The sequence below is a fragment of the Saccopteryx bilineata genome, chromosome X (assembly GCF_036850765.1).
Source record: "Saccopteryx bilineata isolate mSacBil1 chromosome X, mSacBil1_pri_phased_curated, whole genome shotgun sequence".
NCBI lineage: Eukaryota > Metazoa > Chordata > Mammalia > Chiroptera > Emballonuridae > Saccopteryx > Saccopteryx bilineata.
The window spans coordinates 6,950,756-6,973,093 of record NC_089502.1 but is presented as its reverse complement, the minus strand read 5'-3'; the positions used below and the strand labels follow the sequence as shown (position 1 = coordinate 6,973,093).

Genomic DNA, 22,338 nt, shown 5'->3' with positions numbered 1-22,338 from the left:
CTCTAAGATGGCGGCGCCATGAGGTCCTCCCGCAGGGTGAGAATATTCCCATGCTTTTGGGCTGCCGCACTGGCCTGACGGGGGCCCCAGCAATCAGCATTCCTTGCCGCCCGAGCGCGGTCCCTACGGCACCCGCTTATGGCACCCGCGCTCGCCCTAACGTCCCGCCCCTTGGGCTTTGCGCGCAGGCGTGCGTCTGCCTTTGGTTGACGCCAATGTGGGCGTGTCAGTTTCAGCGCGGCCTGTGACGTCTCAACGCGCCGTCAAAGGGGACTGCGTCAGTCTGAACAGGCTTCGCTTCCCAAGTTACTTCCTGACGTTGCCTGGGGAGCTACAGTCGCCTCAGACCCCGTAGGAGGTGGCGGTGGCGCGCGCGCGCTTACGCCGCGCCCTGGATTCCGCGGCGGCGCCAAGGCCCGGCGGAGCGAGTCAGGTGGGCGGTGTCGCAGCGGGGCCCCGAGCTTGGGAACGCGAGCGCGCGCAGGCCAAGTGGGGGCGGTGCTGCCACGGTGTGGGCTGAGGTCCCGCCCGGGGGCTGCTTGGGGGCTGTGGGGAGGCGCCCGGCGGCTACGGTGGGTGGGGGTGGGAGTGGGGGCGGCGGTGTGCAGGCGGAGCGCGGCCGACCTCGTTTTCTCTGTTCCTCTCCAGCCTTGTCTCGGCTTCCCGGCTCTCCTGGACGGTCCCGGCGGCTGAGTCAGCACCATGAGCGGCAACAGCTTGGATGCGAACGAGGACTTTGATGAGCAGTTGCGAATGCAAGAATTGTACGGAGACACCAAGGACAGAGACACCCAGAAAGATCCCGGTAAAGAAACCGATTCTTTTGGGCAGCAGCCAGATGACACCCCCTATGAGTGGGACCTGGACAAGAAGGCTTGGTTCCCTAAGGTAAGAGAGTGTCACCCGTGCAACTGCAGAGTGGGCTGCTGGTCCAGCCTTGTTTTCTTTGCGAGCTTTGAGTAGAGCCTTCCATGTGTAGTACTGGTTTTTGTTGCGTCTGATGCAGAACCAGTGTGTAAAAGAAATAAATATTTAGGGAGGTTTCTTAAATGTAATTTAATTCTTAAGTTTTTCCTATGTCTTATCAACCTTATCTGTGAAAGTCACAGTTGGCAATTACATTAGTGACTGCTTTTTATTGCAAAGAGGAAAAACCCCAAGAACAAACTTAGCAGTTCCTCATAGGGAGCTGAACTCACGTGTCCTAGGAATTCAGATGTTCAGCTTATATTCTCTGCAAAATGCAGCTTTTTTTTAAAGCTATACATTTGTGTAGCATTACTGATTGAACTTTGTCCGCACCTCTACTTGCCTATTAAATTTTGTCCCTAGGCACATAAGCTTAAACCATGTAACCACAGGAATATGACTAGACGTGCACAGAATATGGATGGAAAAGATCTGTATGTATTTACTTAGAGTATTTGGAACTTGTTAAGCATTTTATTTCAGCTTATTTCTGTAAAATAACTAGTGTTACATTTTGTTCTATAAACTTTTCAGTTAAAGTATTCTGTTAATCAGAATCTCATATGAGTAGAAAAAGGATGCAAATAACACACTAATTGACTTGCAAGCCTCTATTAGCAAACAACCATATTTCCCCATGTATAAGACATACCTTAATTTTGGGGCCTGAAATTTGAAAACAAAATGTATTACATAAAGTTATTGAACTCAAGTTTTATTCATCATAAAATTCATACAATGCTTCATCACTGTCAAAACTCCCATCCATTAGGTAGTCTGTGACTGATGACAAATGAGTCTTCAACAATGAGCGCAAAAACAAGTGCGAAAAAGCAGGAAATGCAAGTAAAAAATTCTACAACCACTGTATAAGACGCACCCAGTTTTTAGACCCCAAATTTTGAAAACAGGTACTTCTCATACACGGGGAAATATGGTATGCCTCCATTGTGTCACTTTACAAATTATTTATTTTGACTTATTTCTTTCCCATCTTGTGTTTATGTGTATATTCCAATTCCTCCAAATTGTTAAACTGACTAGAGTTGATCTTTGAACAACCCAGGCCTGAATGAGGTCCACTTATAGGTTTTTTTCTCATTTTATAAACAGATGACATAAACGTATGGTATCAATAAGTGTAAATGTATTTTCTCTTTTATGATTTTTCTTAACATTTTTCTTTCTATACCTTTATTGTAAGAATACAGTATGTAATATATATAAATTACAGAGTATGTAATTGACTTGATGCTATCAGTAAGGCTTCTGGTCAGCAGGTATTAGTAGTAAAGATTTTGGGGAGGCAAAAGTTGTACCCAGATTTGTGACTGAGTGAGGTGTTGGTGTCCCTAACTCCAGAGGCGGATTAAAGTCGGTTGAGGTCCCGGGCACAGAAGAAAATATTGGGCCCCTTAAAAAAAAGAGAGAGACAGGGAAAATAAAAATACCTGTTAACCGTATTTTTAAATAAGTAAAATATATACTATGAATGTTAAAATTGCACGTTAATGAAAGCAAACTTGGTACCATTAGAAAAATGTGTAAAGATGGGGTTTTGCGGGGCCCTTCAGAAGCCAGGGCCCAGGGTGCAGCACACCCGCTGTTAAATCTGCCTCTGCCTAACCCCTGTTGTTCAAGGGTCAGCTGTGTTTCTCTCCTGTACTGCGGTGCAGATATGCTTTCTTTACCCTTCTGAGTTCTTTTGACAGAAGTCTAATAACGGGTTAACTTGTGACTTTTTATGCTATGGAAACCCATATCTCTTCAAACTTTGAGTTTAAAAATTTTCCCATTGCTATGTTTGCCTAACATTGATTGATAACGAAGATATAACTATATTTTTTGCATTGAACAATTGTGTGTTTTTTTCCCTAAAAGCCAGGAGGATTGATATAACTAGGATTGGTTCTTAACTTGTTAGGACAGTAAATGATAATATAATTTAAAAGTTAAAACAAGCCTTTACATTTACTATTGTCAGCCCCATTCTTTATATAGCAAATCAAAGTTCCATTCTGTCCTCTTTGCCTACAGAAACATACTTAGTGTACATAAACTTGTGCACCTGTATGAAGAAATCTTAATTCTGTTCTTCAATTGCTAGTTGTCTATTGGGTTTTATTCTGTTTTATTGTCATCTGCTACTTTGTTGGTTATATGTCGTAGCCTTAGTCAAGTAGACCATGGAGAGATTGTAAGTTAGAAATGAGCCAACTAGAAAGGTACCAACATCATTTAAAATATGCTAGTACCTCAGATTGTTGTGTTGATAATTCATGTACACGTGTCCTATTGTTTTTCTTTTTATGCACGGTTTTCTGTATACAGGGTGGGGCAAAAGTCGGTTTATAGTTGTGAGCATGCAAAACAGTTTATTCTTGTATTATTTATTAATGTGTTATTAATTTACTGATTTTGTATTAATTATTTAAACTGTAAGCCTGATTTTGCCCCACTTAAGCCTGATTTTCCCTACCCTGTAAAGTGACTATTTTTGCATTTATACTTAACTGTTGCAACTATTATTCACAGAAATACTTGTGTTATATAACGAACATGCTGTAATATAACAGTGTAAATGTTTTACAAGAGAAGATAATTTTTGAATTTCTCTATATGTGCATGTTGAATTTCTTGTTCAGATCACTGAAGATTTTATTGCTACATATCAGGCCAATTATGGCTTTTCTAATGATGGTGCATCCAGCTCTACCACAGATGTACAAGATGTTAATGCTAGACCTGATGAGGAATCTCCACAAAGAAAAACCCCTGAACCCACTGATTCCAAAAAGAGGGGAGAAAAGAGAAAGCCTGAAGCAGGCAAGTGGATTTAGCTTGTAAAATATGAATGTACAATTTAAAGATGTGAATGGGTGTGTACATAGTTACTTTCTGGAGAATTATAATGGCTTTGAAGGAATCATTGAAATGAGTTTTTAAAAATTATTATTTTGGTTCACATGTTGACTCTCACACTGACATCTTGTGGGCATTGGCTAGGCTGTTTCAATTCAATGCCTCAGTTTCTTCCTTTGCAAAATAGAGCTAGTATTAGGGGATTAGCAAAAGATCTGTTTGTAAGGTTATTTTTTTATACTTTTTGAGTGTAACTAAATTGAACTTGTTAGTTTTGCTTCAGTGTGGCCATGTCTAACACAGTAGAGTCAGAAGCAACGTAATGCAAAGGCCTAAACTCTACTAGGATGAGGTGCTTTGTTTTTGTTTTTAAGGCAATATCATAATCATAGCCAAGATTTGGAAGTAGCCCAAGTGCCTATCAGTAGATGAGTGGATTTAAAAAGCTGTGGTACATTCACACAGCGGAATAGTACTCAGGCATAAAAAGAAGAAAACTGTACTTTGGTGACAGCATGGATGGACCTGGGGAGGATTATGTCAAGTGAAATAAGCTAGTCAGAGAATAACAAGTATCATATGATTTCATTTACATGTGGAATCTAATGAACAAAATAAACTAACAAAGTAGAAACAGACTCATAGATACAGAGAATAGACTGACAGCCATCAGAGGGGATGGGGCTGTGTGAACAGTGAAGGAATTAAGCAAAAATGAAAAAACCGTGTAGACTCAAACAACAGTCTTGTGATTATCAGAGGGAAAGGGGATGGGGGAGGTAGAAGAGGGTGAAGGGGGATAAATGATGATGGAAGCAGACCTGACTTTTGGTGGTGAACACACAATACAGTGTACAGATGATGGATTACAGAGTTGTACACTCTAAACCTATATATTAACCAGTGTCACCCCTGTAAATTCAATAAAATGTTTTAAAAAAAGATAAACTGGCTCTCTTTTTTCAGACAGGGTTCTGAAACTAATTATCTGGTAAAAGATCCAAATACTTTGAAAGCTGGACAGTGGTTTGAATTAGTCTTTCTTGTTCTAAGGGTAAGAAAAAGTTCCCGGAAGTTTTCAGAACGTACCACGTCAAGATTTTATAATGTGACTTTTACCTTTTCTTGCATGTGTTTTACTTATTTATTCATTTTTATTTTTAGGATGGTTTCATGTTGATGAAGACAGAAATACAAATGTATATGTGTCTGGTATGTATACCTTTTTAAATAGATTTAGAGTAGAAAATAACTGATTTTGATATTTTTCACAGTGATTTTTTTTTAGTGTCTCTACAGTCTTTTTCTTAGTGTGTTATTTTTTGTTCAACTGTTTACAGTAGTGAAGAAAATTTTTATTACAAAACTAAGAAAAATTAAGTGCATGTAACTTTACATGCCATCCTTTTTGTCTACTTTAGGTAATTTGTGACAGTTTATCTCTTCAGATTCTTTGCTACAAGGCTTAGGCAAAGCATAATTTTAATGTATGTTTGAACACACTAGAACAGGAAATTTCATCAGTTCTATAGGTTTTTGCATACATTTAGAAAAATCAAAATTGTGCTCATGTAAGTTGTAGTTTTCTAATTTATAGAATGCTAAATAATCTTCACCTTTATTTCGATGCCTTTATAAATTCTGTAAATTTTTCTTGCTGTTAATAGGTTTGCCTCCAGACATTACAGTGGATGAATTTATACAGCTCATGTCCAAGTTTGGCATTATTATGAGAGATCCTCAAACAGAAGAATTTAAGGTCAAGCTTTACAAAGATAATCAAGGAAATCTTAAAGGAGATGGGCTTTGCTGTTACTTGAAGGTTAGTTATGTGGTCAGATAAGTTTCTTTTCTCTCCATTTTATGTCAGGAACCGGGGCTATAATTTTGTATAGATGATAACTAATATAGAAAATTATTCAAAATGGCATGAAGAAAACTGCAATTTCAGATTGTGCCTGTGTGTATCACATTGGCACGGTTATTCACTTGTTCATCTAACAAAATATAGAATCAGGTCAAAGTATTATATGAGTTATATGACTGAGGTGCTTTTGTCTTAAAAGAATTTTTACTGCAAAGATCTCTTTCAGAGCGTATGTATATAATCAATTCAGGATACATTTTAAAAAATCCACCAAGAAAAAAAAAGCCAGAAGTATTTTATTTACCCATTTGAATGAACTAGACTAGGGACCACTGCCTGTTATTGTTAATAAAGGTTTTTTAGAACAAGGCTGTATTCATTCATTTACACATTTGTCTGTGGCTACTTGCATATTTCAGCAACAGAGCTGAGTGGTTGCAGCACAGACCATGTGGCCCACAAAGCCTAAAGTATTTACTAACTGCTCTTAAGAAGAATTTTCTGACCTTTGAGTTAGACCATAAAGGAGAAGATAGTTTATGCTTACTGATTCAAAATATATTTTTAATGGGAAAGAATGCTATTAACACATTTGCAGACCTTGATTGTTAGTGTCAAGTTGCACAGGAAAAGCTCAGTGTTGAAGGCAGCCATTATTTCTGGGACATCTCTTAGATCCAGGTGCCACCTACCATTGCATGTTATAAAACATGAAGACACACACATGTCATAGGACCTGCAAATAATTAGAGTGAAATGAAAGTGGTAAGACAGCAGTACCAACACCATTGGTGTTTGTGAGTGTGCAGCATTTGAATAGGTTCAGAGGGGATAGGATTAAGCCGACAGCATTTTGGGAGATAGGGTTTTGAACTGGTTCTTAAATATGAGGGGATGGGACATGGGCCTGACCATTACAGGGAAGTAGTTATATAGTTTTAAAATGTGGAGTTGTACAAGTTCTTCAAGGATTATTAAAAATTTGTGAATAGATTCTTAGGAGGTTTGATTGGATTTTAAAAGAAAAAATTGAGTTTTGAGAAACTTCACATAAAAATGCAAGATCTGTGGCCCTAGCTGGTTGGCTCAGTGGTAGAGTGTCGGCCCAGCGTGTGGAAGTCCCAAGTTCAATTTCCAGCCAGGGCACACAGGAGAAGCGCCCATCTGCTTCTCCACCCTCCCCTTCTCCTTCCTTTCTATCTCTCTCTCCCCCTCCTGCAAAAAGGCTCCATTGGAGCAAAGTTGGCCCGGGTGCTGAGGACAGCTAGCTCCATGGCCTCTGCCTCAGGTGCTAGAATGGCTCCCAGTGCAACAAAGCAACACCCCAGATGGGCATAGCATCGCCCTCTGGTGGGTATGCTTGGTGGATACTGGTTGGGCCCATGCAGGAGTCTGTCTGACTGCCTCACTGCTTCTCACTTCGAAAAAATACACACATACTCACACATACACACACACACACAAAATGCAGCTGAGTTCAGTTCTTTTCAGTTCCTCAGATTTTTGACACTGTAAGACTGACAACTGCCCTCTTTGTATAGGATCCAGAATCCACAATGTATCTAATGTACAAGCTGTCAAATAATCATAGTCTACTTCCAGTATATTACAGACCTACATTCCAATTGGTGAACAAAAGAATGAAAGATCAGTTATGCTATTCCCTGTTTCTTGAGTCATCTAGTCGTTTAAGGAAGTATCTTAGAATTTTAAAACTGAAATGCACCATAGAAATCACACAAGTTCATTTGCCTTGTTCTGTAGTTGAGAAACAGACCCATCAAGAAGCAAAAGTGTTCAATAATGATATAACTTATTGAGCGACTACCATATGCCCGTCATTCTCCTTTATGTGTATTCCGTGTAATTTTGTGTTACTACTTCCATTTTATAGATGAAAAAACTGGGACTCGGGGAGTGTGAATAACTTGCCCAAGTTCACATGGCTGGTCGGAGGCAGCTATGTCTTTTCTTTCTTTTAAGATTATAGGTATTGATTTTACAGAGGTGAGGGCGAGAAGTAGTTGCTTCACTCTAGTTGTTCACATGGTACTTGTCATATGTTCATATGTACCTTGACCGGGCAAGCCCAGGGTTTTGAACCAGCGACTTTAGCGTTCCAGGTCGGTGCTCTATCCACTGTGCCACCACAGGCCAGGCCAGGAGGGCAGCTATAACTTGAATGCAGGTTTCCTGATATGCATTCTAGAGTTCTTTATCCCCAGTAGGTAGTTTTGTTTAAATCATTATTGCATTTATAGTTGTCATTCATCTAAAAAAACCTGACATTTCTGTGTGTACCTTACTGACTGCGTCTTGTTTTCCCTTTATAAAGAGGGAATCTGTGGACCTTGCATTAAAACTTTTGGATGAAGATGAAATTAGAGGCTACAGATTACATGTGGAGGTGGCAAAGTTTCAATTGAAGGGGACATATGATGCCTCTAGGAAGAAGAAAAAGTGCAAGGACTACAAGAAAAAGCTGTCTCTGCAACAAAAGTTCGTGTAGCTCTTTTTTCTCCTTTTTGAAAGATTTCATACAGATATCCCAGAGTAATCTTTTAGTAATGGCCACTTAGTTTTGTTCCATCAAATATACCTACAAATTATTTTTAAAAAATTTCATCTGTACCATAGGATGATTTGGCAGCAGGGGTGTTTTTATTTTCTGGGGTGTTGTTTGTAACACAGCAGGGGCATAAGTGAGATAAGAGAGCTGTCTCTTCAGGAGATGTTGAACATCAGATTAAATAAAACAGTTTACGCTTGTAAACCAGAGGCATTAGTTCTTTTTCAGTGCAGATTGAAATCAGCTATACAGGAGCTAAATTTTTACATACAGATTTGTTATAGGAATTAGAAATTTGAAATGATAGGTTTTATCAGTGTATTTACTATGTATTAAATATAGTGTATATGCCATCAAGTTTCTTTTAGTTCATTTATTTAATATATTTTGAAATATGCTAGTTTTAAGAAATTAGCCAAGATGATAAAAGTACTTTTATTAGAGTGACTTCTAGTAATGCTTAAATTATTGATAAATTGATCATAAAAGTATTTACTTGTGCTGTCCTATAGTTTTTAACAGGAATAGTTAAAATAGATACTTTCAATTTTTATAAACAGTATCAGTAAAATTTAGAATTATAATAACGAATGAGTACCTTTATGACGAGACGAGATCGGGCGCATTCAGGGTGGTATGGCCGTAGACGCCTAAGAGTACGTTTATATAAATCAATACAGTTGGTCATAATCATGAAAGGCCTGAAAAACAATAGCAATTTAAACAGATTTTTGGCTTTGGACTTTATCTTTCTAGATAATCATACATAATGAGTAATTAGCAGTTTTTCAGGAATGTCAGTGGAATATTTGTAACCAGATAGCAGTTCTAAAAAAATACACTACATCCTAGGATTTCAGATACTGTATCTATCTTTCACTTGCCCATTATTTTTATTCAGCCAAGTTCTTTGAATGGAACTGTGACTAAAATATACACTGTTGTTTTAGAATCAAATAATGATCATTTAAAAATACTCAATAAAGGATTATTTCTACTTTCTGGCATTAGGCAGTTGGATTGGAGACCTGAGAGAAGGGATGGACCATCTCGCATGCGCCACGAGCGAGTTGTCATCATCAAAAATATGTTTCATCCTATGGATTTTGAGGTAGGATCCAGTATTCTTGCTGATAGTAGAAACACTGATATGCCTTCTTTCGAGGGAGCCCAAAACTTGCCTCTTCCCGTCTTTCTCATGTCAGGTCCTGCACATTCATGTCCTCAGAGTAGAAAAACTTAGCCAGTGATAACATATAACTTCACTTATATGTGGAATCTAAAGAACAATATAAAGAAACAAAATAGAAACAGACTTACAGATACAGAGCACAGACTGGCAGCTGTCAGGGGAGGGAGGTTACGGTGGCTCCGTGGAAAAGGTGAAGGGATTTAGCAAGGAAAACAACTTACAGACACAGACATCAGTGTGGGGACTGCAGGAAGAAGAGCAGCTAGCAGGAGGTGGAGGGGGGACCGGGGGACAGATAGTGATGGACGGAGACTTGACTTGGGGTGGTGAACACATAGTGCAAAATACTGATGATGTGCTCTGGAATTGTATACCTGAAATCTATATAATTTTATTAACCAATGTTACCCCAACAAATTCATTTAAAGACTTAAAAAAGAATCAGTCAGGGTTTTCAGATTTTCCGTTTAGCCCAGTGTTTTTGTTTTTTTTTAAGATTTTATTTATTGAGTTTAGCAAGAGGAAAGAGAAGATAGAGAAAGGGGGGAGGAGCAGGAAGCATCAACTCACAGTAGTCACTTCTTGTATGTGCCTTGACCTGGCAAGCCCAGGGTTTCAAACCACAGGGCAGGCAGCCCAGTATTTTTTCAGTTCTATGGAAGGTAAGACTGTGTACCATCCACACTGTGGCCCCCAAATGTCAGCTACTTAGAATGGGAAATGATCAGAAAAATAATCATTAAAAGATTTATGGGAACTCCTTGTGTGGTTAAAAAAGTACAGGTTGATTTTGATGGGGAGGATTATTTTATTTTCACACTTCTAAGTGAAAAACCTCACTTTAGTACTTTTTAAAAGTTTTATTTATTTATTTATTTATTTATTTATTTTGTATTTTTCTGAAGCTGGAAACGGGGAGAGACAGTCAGACAGACTCCCGCATGTGCCCGACAGGGATCCACCCGGCACGCCCACCAGGGGGCGATGCTCTGCCCCTCTGGGGCACTGCTCTGTTGCGACCAGAGCCACTCTAGCTCCTGGGGCAGAGGCCAAGGAGCCATCCCCAGCGCCTGGGCCATCTTTGCTCCAAAGGAGCCTTGGCTGCAGGAGGGGAAGAGAGAGACAGAGAGGAAGGAGAGGGGGAGGGGTAGAGAAGCAGATGGGCGCTTCTCCTGTGTGCCCTGGCCGGGAATCGGACCCGGGACTTCCGCACGCCAGGCCGACGCTCTACCACTGAGCCAACCGGCCAGGGCCTTCACTTTAGTACTAAAAGTTTGGTTTTTAGAACTACTTGGTTGATGAAATACATCCCCTGATGTTTTGATAGTGAAGGTTGTTTTTCAAGACCTAATTTTTACAAAGTCTTCAGCAGCTCTTAAGACTTTATAATATTGATGTTCGTGTAAAATTCCGAGAACAGCAAATAGTAAAGGAAGAAGAGCTACTGTAGAAGTTTAAGGCAGACCAGCCTTGCAGAAATTTCATGTGGGTCTGTGCAAGAGTAACCACCCCAATGTTGGATGAAGATTATTGACTCAACAATCTTAATCAAATTCGGTTATATTCAGGGTTATTTCTGCTTTAGCAGTCCCCAAAATAATTCTATTTTTACTGGTCCTCAAGTGTAAAAAGGTTGAAAACCACTGGTTTAAGGAATGTTTATTCTTCATGTTGCATTCTGCCACTTGTTTTCATATTTTTCTTTATTATCTTCCTGGATTCTGAATAAGTTACACATTTAAAAAAAAGTTCATAATATAAAAATCCAGGTTTACAAATGATCTAGTTGTAAACAAAGTCCACTTTGGTTCTTTTGTACATTTAAATGGAGTCAGAATGGCAATATCATTTTAGCTGCTTTAGATAACTAAGAGTCCAGAATGGTCTTTTGAGCTCCATCCAGGTAAATAGCGTTGTGATCGGGTTTACTGTGCACCTATGGAATCTACAGATCTTTTGAAATCATTGGAAAAAGAACACATGGTCTACTTACGGTTTTTGATGTCTCTTCTGACTAAAATCCTGAAGAATCTTGCAATATAGCAGAGGTGCTTTAGACTTGCAGTGATAATGAAACATGTTTAAATAATTTACATGTAGGCTAAATACTTTTTGAAACGTAGTCCCTTCTACGTGGGGCTTTAAAAGGAGTGCAAGTGGATCCTGGTATCTAGTCTACTAGATACAACTCCAGAATTGCCTACAATTCATCCCATTTTATCCCCCCACAGGAAATAATTGTTTTTTTAAAATTAGGAGACCTATTAAAACCTATGATGTGAGGTCCTTGATTCAAACGTTCCACACTCCTAACACTTGGTGTCGATACGAATGCAAACCTAACTCGGTGTCTGCAACTCTGGAGTAGGAGACTGGGGGGGGGGGGGGGAATGCCGCTGCTTTCGTTTCTGCTCCTGCCTCGTTTCTTGTTCACTGAGACCCCCTATTTGAGTCTAGATGTCACCCTGGCCAGACTTAGCTTTCCTACCTTAACGAATATTCTTTTCCAAAAAGCCTCATTTATTCTACCTTGCCTCCGAGAAATTCCCTCCAGTGATTACTTTTAAGGATAGGAGTTTAGTGTTTGTAAATTCTTTTTGTTTCTCAAAGATTTTATATTTTGGTTTTACAGAGGAGGAGAGGGGAGCGAGAAGCATAAACTCATAGTTGCTTCACCTTAGTTGTTCATTGCTTGCTTATCATATGTACCTTCACTGGGCAAGCCCAGGGTTTCGAACTGGCAACCTCATTGTTCCACAGACTGGGTGCTTGTAAATTCTTGGTGGTTCAAAAACTCAACACTTTGTTGCTTTCATAGCATTTATTATTATGTGAAATAATTGGATCTCAAACAGAATATGAGCTTCATGAGCCAGGACTCTGTCTCCTTGTTTGTTTGCTGTTAGTATGTCCCATGTTAGTACTGTGCCTGACACAGTCGGTTCTCCATGTATACTTAGAAAAGGTCCTTGGTGTATATGTGGAGAAAAGGTGAAAGGCTGATGGAATGAAACCCGTTACTCAGGAGGCAGACACTTTTCATTCCTGGATGGAGAAAACAGTTTCTCTTTGCAAAGAGACGAAGGGTTCCTTTTTGGGTGCGGATGCCACTAAGGCTGAGGGTAGCAGTGACCTTCAGAGGTCACAGTTCGAGAAAGCCTTGGTGCTGTCAGGTTTGTCCACTTGCTGTGGTCTTCTATGGCCAGCTGAGCTTGGTCAGAGCCTATCGGACAGATTACAGACAAACGTGTTTTTGTTCAGTGTCTCTGGGACCCTCAAAGTGTCCCAGTGCAGACCTGTCCAGTACAGTAATGTCCAGCCTCATGTAGTTATTGAAGTTTAAGTGAATTTAAATGATAGAAAACTGAAAATGGAATTCCTCAGTTGTAGTGGCCACCTGTGGCAGTAGCTACCATATTAGTGCAGATACTCATTTCCAAGACTGCAGGAAGTTCTGCCAGACAACACTGGCCGAGATACGGTACACTTCACTGTAGAGGTGGGTGTTCAACAGGAAAACCTGGTTTCCTTGGACATTTTTGGGGAGTGTTTGATTTGATTGAAAATTCCATATTAATCTTAAGAACAGACATCAACATTGAATTTTGTAGTGAAAACATAAACTGAATTCGCAGGTTATGTGGGGGTCAGAAAGAAGTCAGATTTGGGGGGTGAACTATATTTTTATTTCAAACAGAGGACCAGTGTTGGCAGCAAAATACCTGAAAAGACTCTTTGGTATCAGGGAGAACAATGTGAAGGCTACTATTTTTAATGTAACTTCACAGAGTTTTCAGTATTTAATTCAAAGCCTATTTAAAATTGCATGCCTGGCCTGACCTGTGGTGGCTCGGTGGATCGTGTGTTGACCTGGAATGCTGAGGTTGCCAGTACAAAACCCTGGGCTTGCCTGGTCAACGCACATATGGGAGTTGATGCTTCCTGCTCCTCCCCTTATCTCTCTCTCTCCTCTCTCTCTTTCTCTCTGTCTCTCTTCTCTAAAATGAATAAATAAAAATAATTAAAAAAAGAAAAGAAAATAAAAAATAAAATTGCATGCTTGGTAAATTTGAATACCAAGAGATGAAGAATTAAAACTCAGATGCAAAAGTCAGTCTTTTGTAAACCAGCACTGTTCAATGGAAATGTAATGTGAGCCGCATGTGTAATGTAAATCTTTCTAATAGCCACAATAAAACTGTAACAGGAAAGGAGAAATTTTAATGAATTTTAATTAACTCAATCTATCCAAAATAATGTAATTTTAACATTACTAAAGATATTAATGAGCTATATTATTGTGTTTTTTTCCTTTCGTACTAAATCTTAAAAATGGCGATCTTCATTTCCTACTTGAAACAAATCTTGGTTTGGACTAGTGGCATTTCAGGTGTTAGTGGTCACCGATTTGGACAGTGTAAATTTAGATTCGAAAAGAATAAAAAATACAGTTTGTTTATTTATTTTTAGAAAAACTAATAGCACCCTGGAAAGTTACAAATATTGACTGCAGGAAGTTTCAGTGTATTGGTCTGTCTAGTCTCAGGTCTGTTACTTTCCAAGTGTTTTTACAAAATTTCCATGCTTAGCTTTGTTAAAGAGTTTGCCACCTGACCTGTGGTGGGCAGTGTATAAAGCGCTGACAAGGGATGTTGAGGTTGCCGGGTTGAAACCCTGCTTTGCCCAGTCAGGGCACATATGACAAGCACTTGCTAGTTGATGTTTCCTTTTCCTCCCCTGCCCCTTTGTGTCTCTCTCTCCTCTTAAAATCAATAAATAAAATGTTTTTTTTTTGTTTTTTTTTGGATTTCTCTGAAGCTGTAAACGGGGAGAGACAGTCAAACAGACTCCCGTGTGCACCTGTGCGCCCGACCGGGATCCACCCGGCATGCCCACCAGGGGGCGACGCTCTGCCCCTCCAGGGTGTCACTCTGTTGCAATCAGAGCCACTCTAGTGCCTGGGGCAGAGGCCAAGGAGCCATCCCCAGCGCCCGGGCCATCTTTGCTCCAATGGAGCCTCGGCTGCGGGAGGGGAAGAGAGAGACAGAGAGGAAGGAGAGGGGGAGGGATGGAGAAGCAGATGGGCGCTTCTCCTGTGTGCCCTGGCCAGAAATCGAACCCGAGACTTCTGCACGCCAGGCCGATGCTCTACCACTGAGCCAACCAGCCAGGGCCAATAAATAAAATGTTTTTAAAAAGTTTTTCTAAAGCAGGGGATTATTATCTTTAAGCTTCAGAGTACTGTAAAGCAGTGAAGATACATTAATTATTTTTAAACTGGTATAAATGAAAATGGAGACTTGGATACAGAAATACAGACAGTGTTCCCCTCCCCCAACAATGGATCACACTTATATTTGTTAAGTGTTTTGAAACTTTTTGTTTGTACTATAATCCCGATTTCCCTTAGTGAATAGAATCAAGTTATTAGGAATAGTTTATGAAACTTTGAGGAAGCTTTTATTGACTTTTCATTATGTGTATAAGACTGCTGTGTTCTGTAAGGCATGCTGAGTTCATTTGAATGTGATTCCTGCCTTCGGAAAGCACACTCTCTCATAGGAGCTAACCACACACACGTACTGAAAAGCTACCACACGACTTTACCAAATGACTTATGCTCCATTCCTTATTCCTCTTAGGTCTGATAGTTATATAGAAAACAAATTGGCCCTGGCCAGTTGGTTCAGTGGATAGAGCATCAGCCTGGTGTATGGACGTCCCAGATTTGATTCCCAATCAAGGCATAAAAGAGAAGTGACCATCTGCTTCTCCCCCCACCCCTTCTCTCTCTCTTTCCCTCTTGTAGCCAGTGGCTCAATAGGTTTGAGCATCAGCCCTGGGCGCTGAGGAGATAGATCGGTTGGTTGGTCCGACAGCGTTCATCCCACTAAAAATAGCTTGATTGATTCGAGCATCAGCCCCAGACATAGATGCCGGTGGATCCTGGAAAGGGTGCATGCGACAGTCTGTCTCTCTATCTCCTCTCCTCATTTAAAATATAAATCAAAGAAAGAGAAAGAAAGAACAAATTGACTTCTTCTCTAAAATTAGATGTTATAAGTGGGGGAAATCAGATTCCTTCTACCTGAAGTTTCTTTTTATTTTTTTTAAGATTTTATTTATTGATTTTAGAGAGAGGAGAGACAGAGAGAAAGGTGAGAGGCAGGGGCGGAGGAGCAGGAAGCATCAACTCATAGTTGCTTCTCATATGTGCCTTGACTGACCTGGCGACCTCAGCGTTTCAGGTAGACACCTATCTACTGTGACACCACAGATCAGGCTCCAGCTGTAGTTTCAGAAGCCGTAGATTTATAGGCTATTATTTATTTTACATTTGATTTTAATAACTGCCAACCAGTTGCTTATTTTTGCTTTCTGACAAAACTTGAGGAGAGAAAAGCCATTTTTTGTACATTTTTGCAGTTCTTCAGTTGGTTAAGAAAATAAAATCCTGTGAGCTAGATGAATTTAAATGTTCTCTAAATGTATATGTCTTGTACCTCAATAGAAATTCATAGGTAGGATATGCTCATTTATATCTACCAGAAATCTTAAAACCTTTTTTTGGGGGGGGAATGGAGCCCACCTGAACTCAAACAGCAGTGCTGGAGTGTTCTTTAAATAAATTTGTAGTTGCAAGGAAGCAGCAGTTAAGAACATGTTTTACTGTGTGCTATAGTATCAGCTCCTTGTCTGTGTGGTTCTGTTGCAATGTGTAGTAGACAAGAGGAACAGAAATCTTTCCATAAGGGAGGTTGACCCTGTGAGTTAAAATGGAATCCTAGCACAAAGATCAATCTCAGCACCCTTAGTCGATGGAAGGCGGAAGACGTATATCTCTCCCCATAGGAATCTATGCAAAACACAAAGCAAAGGGCTCTCAGTGACGCAGTCACCACCCCCGCACAGCACGTGAGAACTAGCAGTCTGACTTTGTGTGTGCCACACCACAACTTCTCCTTTGTGTACAGCGGCTGTTACTTGGGATTCCTAGTGCTGCTTCTCTTCCCCCTTCCTGCCATTGTATACTTCTGCTGCTGCCGGCCGTATCTGCCATTCTCTCCTCCTAAAAACAGGGCAGACCTGTAGCAGTAGCAGCCATGCAAGTTTAACTTCATTTGATTTTGACTTTTGTTTTAAATTGTGTAGAATACAGACAAACATAACTAACTTTAAGCAAAACCTTTTTTACTTGTTGGTATGTCAAAGTAAGAATAAAAAGTTTGATTCTTGCAATCTTTACTTAAAGAAAGGGGTAGTAAACCTGTTTGAACTGTGTGTTTTTGCAGGATGATCCGTTGGTGCTGAATGAGATCAGAGAAGATCTTCGAGTAGAGTGTTCCAAGTTCGGACAAATTAAGAAGCTTCTTCTCTTTGATGTAAGTTCATGGTTTGGACAAATAATATCTGAAGCAATTTTCTTCCAGTTAAAAGTTATTACTGGATGTCAGTATGCCCCAAATTTTATTTCTATTTTATTTATTTATTTATATTATTTTTATTTTTTTTAGAGAGAGAAAGATGGAGGGACAGGCAGGAAGGGAGAGATGAGAAGCATCAACTTGTAGTTGCGGCACCTTTAGTTGTTTATTGATTGTCTTCTCATATACCTTGGCTGGGGGGCAGCAGCCCAGTCAGTGACCCCTTGCTCAAGCCAGTGACCTTAGGCTTCAAACCAGCAATCTTGGCCTCAAGCCAAGATTGAGGTCATGTCTGATCCCACGCTCAAGCCGATGACCCTGCATTCATAGGTGGTGAGCCCGCACTCAAGCCAGTGACCTCAAGTTTCAAACCTAGATCCCCAGCATCGCTCTACCCACTGCACCACCATCTGGTCAGGCCCAAATTTTAGATGAACATTGTTATATAATATATCTTTTCATCTTGTGGTAGTCATCTGTCAGCAATAATTAGATGAAAATGGATTGTAAGTCCAGGCTTTAAAAGACTTAGTATGCTGTGATTATTTCCTTTTATCATTCCTCTATAGTAAATGATTAGGTAGAGAAAATATAAGAAAAATGTATCAGATCTTATGGATACTCGTTGGTCCACATGTCTCTCTTTAAATTTTTATGTATTGATTTGAAAGAGAGAGAAACATTGATTTGTTGTGCCACTTATACATTCATTGGTTGATTCTTTTTTTGTGACAGAGACAGAGAGAGAAAGGGACAGATAGGGACTGACAGGAAGGGAGAGAGATGAGAAGCATCAGTTCTTCGTTGCGGCACCTCAGTTGTTCATTGACTGCTTTCTCGTATGTGCCTTGACCGGGGGGCTACAGCAGACCGAATGACCCCTTGCTCAAGCCAGCGACTTTGGGCTCAAGCTGGTGAGCCTTGCTCAAACTAGATGAGCCTGTGCTCAAGCTGGCGACCTTGGGGTTTTCAAACCTGAGTCCTCCACGTCCACTGTGCCAGTCTGGTCAGGCTGGTTGATTCTTCTCTGTCCCCTGACCAGGGATTGAACAGGCAACCTTCCTGTTGTCGGGACAGTGCTCTAACCAATTGAGCTACTTTGCCAGAACAACATTTTCCCCTCTTGAATGATTTTCCTCCTCTGTATTTGGAAAACAATCAAGAAAAATATCCTCTATCTGTTCACCTCCTCACCCATTTTTTTTTTACATCCAAATTGACAAAATAAAAGAAATATTGTTTATTGATTGCGTACTGCAAGCTACTTTACATATTATGTGATTTAATCCCCAATTCTTTGAGGTTGATAGGTACTAATATACTTATTTTACAGATGAGGATCCTGCAAATTTAGAGTTTGAGCGCCTTTGCCAAGCTCTTTCAGCTGCTAAGTGGCCAAGTCAGAATTGAATCCCAGTGCTCTTGGACTTCAGAGTCCACATGTAACAACTCTGCTGTCTTGCCTGTCCTACACAGTGTTGTCAACAGAAACATTTCCAAGAATGTCATGCTTGATTCATGCTAGAAAAGATTACGGTAAAGAAGCAGCTAGGTGCATGTCACTGGCTGGGATGAAAGGGGAGAAAGGCTTCATGTACAGGATCTTTTAACTCAGATTGTTAGAAAGAATACTACTATGTACATACTTTGTCAAATGTGTGCTTTATTTTAAATTTTCTCATTTATCCCCTTTCTTTTCCTTGTCTTTCTAGAGACACCCAGATGGTGTGGCCTCTGTGTCCTTCCGAGATCCAGAGGAAGCTGATTATTGTATTCAGACCCTTGATGGACGGTGGTTTGGTGGCCGTCAGATCACTGCCCAAGTGTGGGATGGAACTACAGATTACCAGGTAAATTGTTTAACTATCAGGGGAACATAATTCGTTACAACAAATACTGATCCAGCAGTCCTTTGGAAAAGTTTTGGATTTGGTTTAATCTGTGTAATATAATAGTAGCTCTTTAAAATAATACTTGCATTCAGAACATAGAAAGAAAAATGTTCAACCTTTCAATTTATAAGTTTGAAATTTGAGGTTTGCTCAAGTAGTGATAAGAAAAAAAAATACGTTAAACCAAAATGTTTCTCTTCCTTTATGAAGTACAGAGTTCACATATTAACTTTTTAATTGACAAGAATATTTTTGCAGTACTGTGGTGTTGGACATTTATTTAAATGTTCTTAAAGTTAACTAGTAAATCAAGGTGTAGAGTTTTGAAAACTGAAGATAGGGAATTGTTTTGATTTCCTAAAGAAGCAATGCCTTATAAAATCAGGATACTTTTGCCAATATTGGAAATGCTCAGAGACGTTGCTTTTCTCTTAAAATTTATTTTGATGGTAGTTTCCATTTATACACAGGTGGAGGAGACCACAAGAGAAAGGGAGGAAAGGCTGAAAGGATGGGAGGCTTTCCTCAATGCTCCTGAGGCTGGCAAAGGTCTTCAGCATTCACAGTCTCTCTGTGCTTCAGAAAGGGCAGGGCCCTCCAGAGTAAGGCATTTTTCAGAGCACCCTAGCACATCTAAAACGAATGCTCAAGAAGCCACAACGGAAATGATGTTTGAAGAACCTATAGATGAAATGAAGTTTGAGAAAACGGAAGATAGGGGAGAATTTGAAGAAGATGCTAAAGTAAGTGGCTCCAAAAAAGAGGCTGAAGAAGGCTGCCTTGAAAGAAAGTCTGAGGAAAGCTGGCTCAAAAGAGAGCATGAAAAGCACCTTGCAAGAGAATCTGGGGAAGGCAGTCCCAAAGAAGAGTTTGAAAAGGGTAGTCCTAAAACAGAGTCTAAAGTGAAGGGCCCGGGAAGAGAATCCAAAAAGAGGCGACTCAAAACTGATTTTGAAGGGAATGGCCTTGAACAGAAGTCTGGAGAAGATAGCCCCAACAAGGAGTCTGGAGAAGAGAATGGCCCCCAAAAGGAGCCTGAAGCTAAGTCGGAAAGAGAATCTGAAGAAGACTGCTCTGCAAAGCTGTTTGAAGAGGGGTTGGAAAAAGAATTTGAAGGAAATTGCCTTAAAAAAGAGTTTGATGAGAATGGCTCTGACAGGGAGTTTAAAGAAAACAATCTCAAAAAAGAGTTAGAAGAAAATGACTCTGAAAAATCAGAATTTGAAGATGACAGCTCTGAAAGAGCCTTTGATGAGGAAGGCTCTGAGAGAGAGTTGAACGATGAATCAGATGGAAAGGAAAGAGAGGAAGATACATATGAAAAAGTTTTTGATGATGAGTCTGACGAAAAAGAGAACGAAGAAGAAGCAGATGAAAAGGGGCTTGAAGATGACGAAAGGGAGGACGAAGATGATGCAGATGAAAAGGTGTTTGAATATTCAGATGAAAAAGAAGTAGATGCAAAGGAGGATGAAGAAGGTATAGATGAAAACGTGTTCGAAGAGGAGGATTCCAATGAGAAGGTATTTGATGAAGAATCCTGTGAGAAGTTGTTGGATGAGTCTAATGAGAAAGGGACTGTGGGTGGTTTGGGGAATGTTCGGGAAGAAGGAGGCCTGTCCACAGGCAGCAGCTTCATCCTTAGTAGTGATGGTGATGATGATGATGATGATGATAATGATAATGATATTTAATCCTTCAAACTTATTTTTGAGGGAAATTCCTGTCTACGTTTTGCCTATGTTCCAGGGTAATTATTAGTAGTGTTACATGATCACGTGCATAGTGGTAGGACACTCAGATTAATGCATTGACATTTTTGTTGTTACTGTACTTAATATTTTCAATATGTTAGTTGGCTATTCAGTTAAAACTTCATAGTATAATGCAAGTAAACTGAATACTCGTCTTTTGTCAGATTTGTTACATGCATGCAGAATATTTTAAAAATATTCTAATTGAAGTTTGTGATACTCAAAATAAAATAAACTTGTTAATATGCAGAAAGTGAGAATTGGACTTGAGTTAAATTGCATATTAAGTTCTTACTATTGCTTTATTCATACTTAAGTTTTGTTTTTTAAGGATTTGAAAAATCCAATAGGAGTTCCTTGCTTCCAGCTTATTTTACCACTTAGGTCCCTATATTCCCTCTCTAAACCAGAACGTGTTACTAAAGCTTAGAAGGTAAAGAGCACTTCGGAGTTTTCCCCTGCAAGTTACTTTTCTTCGTTTTCCTTTCTACCCTCTTCCCATGAAAACTGTTAGATGTTCAAGAGTGAACTTCCTGAGGTCTGCAGCTTCCGTTACTGCAAATACAGAAAGGAGGTTAGAATTCTACTCTGTACTGTTTGGGCCCCTTTAAAAGTTGATTAGAGTTGTGGGTCCTCTCCCCAGAAAAGTGTACTCACTATACAACTTTTGGTGTACAGTTTGGGAAGGGTTATAGTTCCCCTGGAGTTAAGAACGCCTGTTGTCATTCATACTTCAATTTTGCAGTTTTTGTTCTAGAATGGTGCCTAGTACTGTGCTAAATTAAATGTTTCAATAAAATGTTGGGTCTTTTTTGTGTATGCTTTCCAAATTGAGTATTGGTGAATTGAATTCTGATATAACATTAAGCAGTTATTCTCATAAATTAGAAGCATTGAAATAAACTGCATTGATGCTTTTTCATTATACTGTCTGAGTGTAATCATTATCCTCCTTAGACTGGAAAGAGTTCTGGTACTTAAAGCCAGCTTTCTGAGAAGTTTTGAGTTGATGTTTGAGATTTCTTTAAATTTATTTATGGGAGAATGGGAGGAGGGAAGACAGAGAGACAGAAACATTGAGCTGTTCCTGTCTGTGCCCTGACCGGGATTAAACTGGCAACCTCTGTGCTTCAGGACAATGCTCTAATCTACCGAGCTATCTGGCCAGGGCTGGCCTTTTTTAAAATTGGCAGGATTTTCACCAGGGATAAATAAGTAAAAGAGGTGAAGAAAGTTAATTGGAAGACTTCAAACCAAAACAGTGTTCCCTTTTAAAGATAAGCCAGAAACAGCTAAGCACTAAATTAATTGGAAAATTGGTTTTCTAAATGATAGGAAAATGAAGTTTTATCTTCCACATGCAATGGTTGGGACACAGAAATACAACCATTAGGGTGTTTTCATTCACTGTTCATTCATTTGGTTGGTATCAAAATGCTCATGCTCTTCTTATAATCACTCTGAAAATGAAAGCTGCAAACAGCTGTAAATTGGTGATTAACTTATAGGGGCTATTGATAAATTAGGAGTCACGATGTGCACACAGAGTCACCTGTTTTCTATGTAATCAGGTTTCATTCATCCTGAAAATGAAGTTTATTATGAGGCAACAATACATCCTGTTATCAAAAGAAAAAATTTAGGGGTGGATTCTTAAGTGCAGCAATACTCAACAATTACCTGGCTTTTTTTTTTTTTTTTTTTCAGTAAGGAGAAGGGAGATAGTGAGACAGACTCTCACGTGTGCCACAACGGAGGTCCACCTGGCAACCCCTGTCTGGGGTCAATGCTTGAATCAACCGAGCTAGT

The 22,338-nt window shown here is 39.7% G+C and overlaps 1 protein-coding gene across 1 annotated transcript; it reads left to right on the top strand.

The window, feature by feature from the left end:
* The first annotated feature begins 244 nt into the window (after positions 1-244).
* Positions 245-21,454, top strand: HTATSF1 (HIV-1 Tat specific factor 1). Its single transcript, XM_066249549.1, has 10 exons — positions 245-433; positions 649-888; positions 3,615-3,795; positions 4,996-5,043; positions 5,499-5,653; positions 8,034-8,197; positions 9,279-9,378; positions 16,752-16,841; positions 18,596-18,733; positions 19,246-21,454. The coding sequence occupies exons 2-10, from the start codon at positions 703-705 to the stop codon at positions 20,467-20,469; spliced, it is 2,286 nt and encodes a 761-aa protein (XP_066105646.1). The 5' UTR covers positions 245-433; positions 649-702; the 3' UTR covers positions 20,470-21,454.
* The last annotated feature ends 884 nt before the right edge of the window (positions 21,455-22,338 follow it).

Coding starts and splice junctions, on each gene's coding strand:
- HTATSF1 (XM_066249549.1), top strand. CDS start 703: ATGAGCGGCAACAGCTTGGATGCGAACGAGGACTTTGATGAGCAGTTG. Junction 889..3,614: donor AGAAGGCTTGGTTCCCTAAG/GTAAGAGAGTGT, acceptor TTTCTTGTTCAG/ATCACTGAAGATTTTATTGC. Junction 3,796..4,995: donor AAAGAGAAAGCCTGAAGCAG/GCAAGTGGATTT, acceptor TTTTATTTTTAG/GATGGTTTCATGTTGATGAA.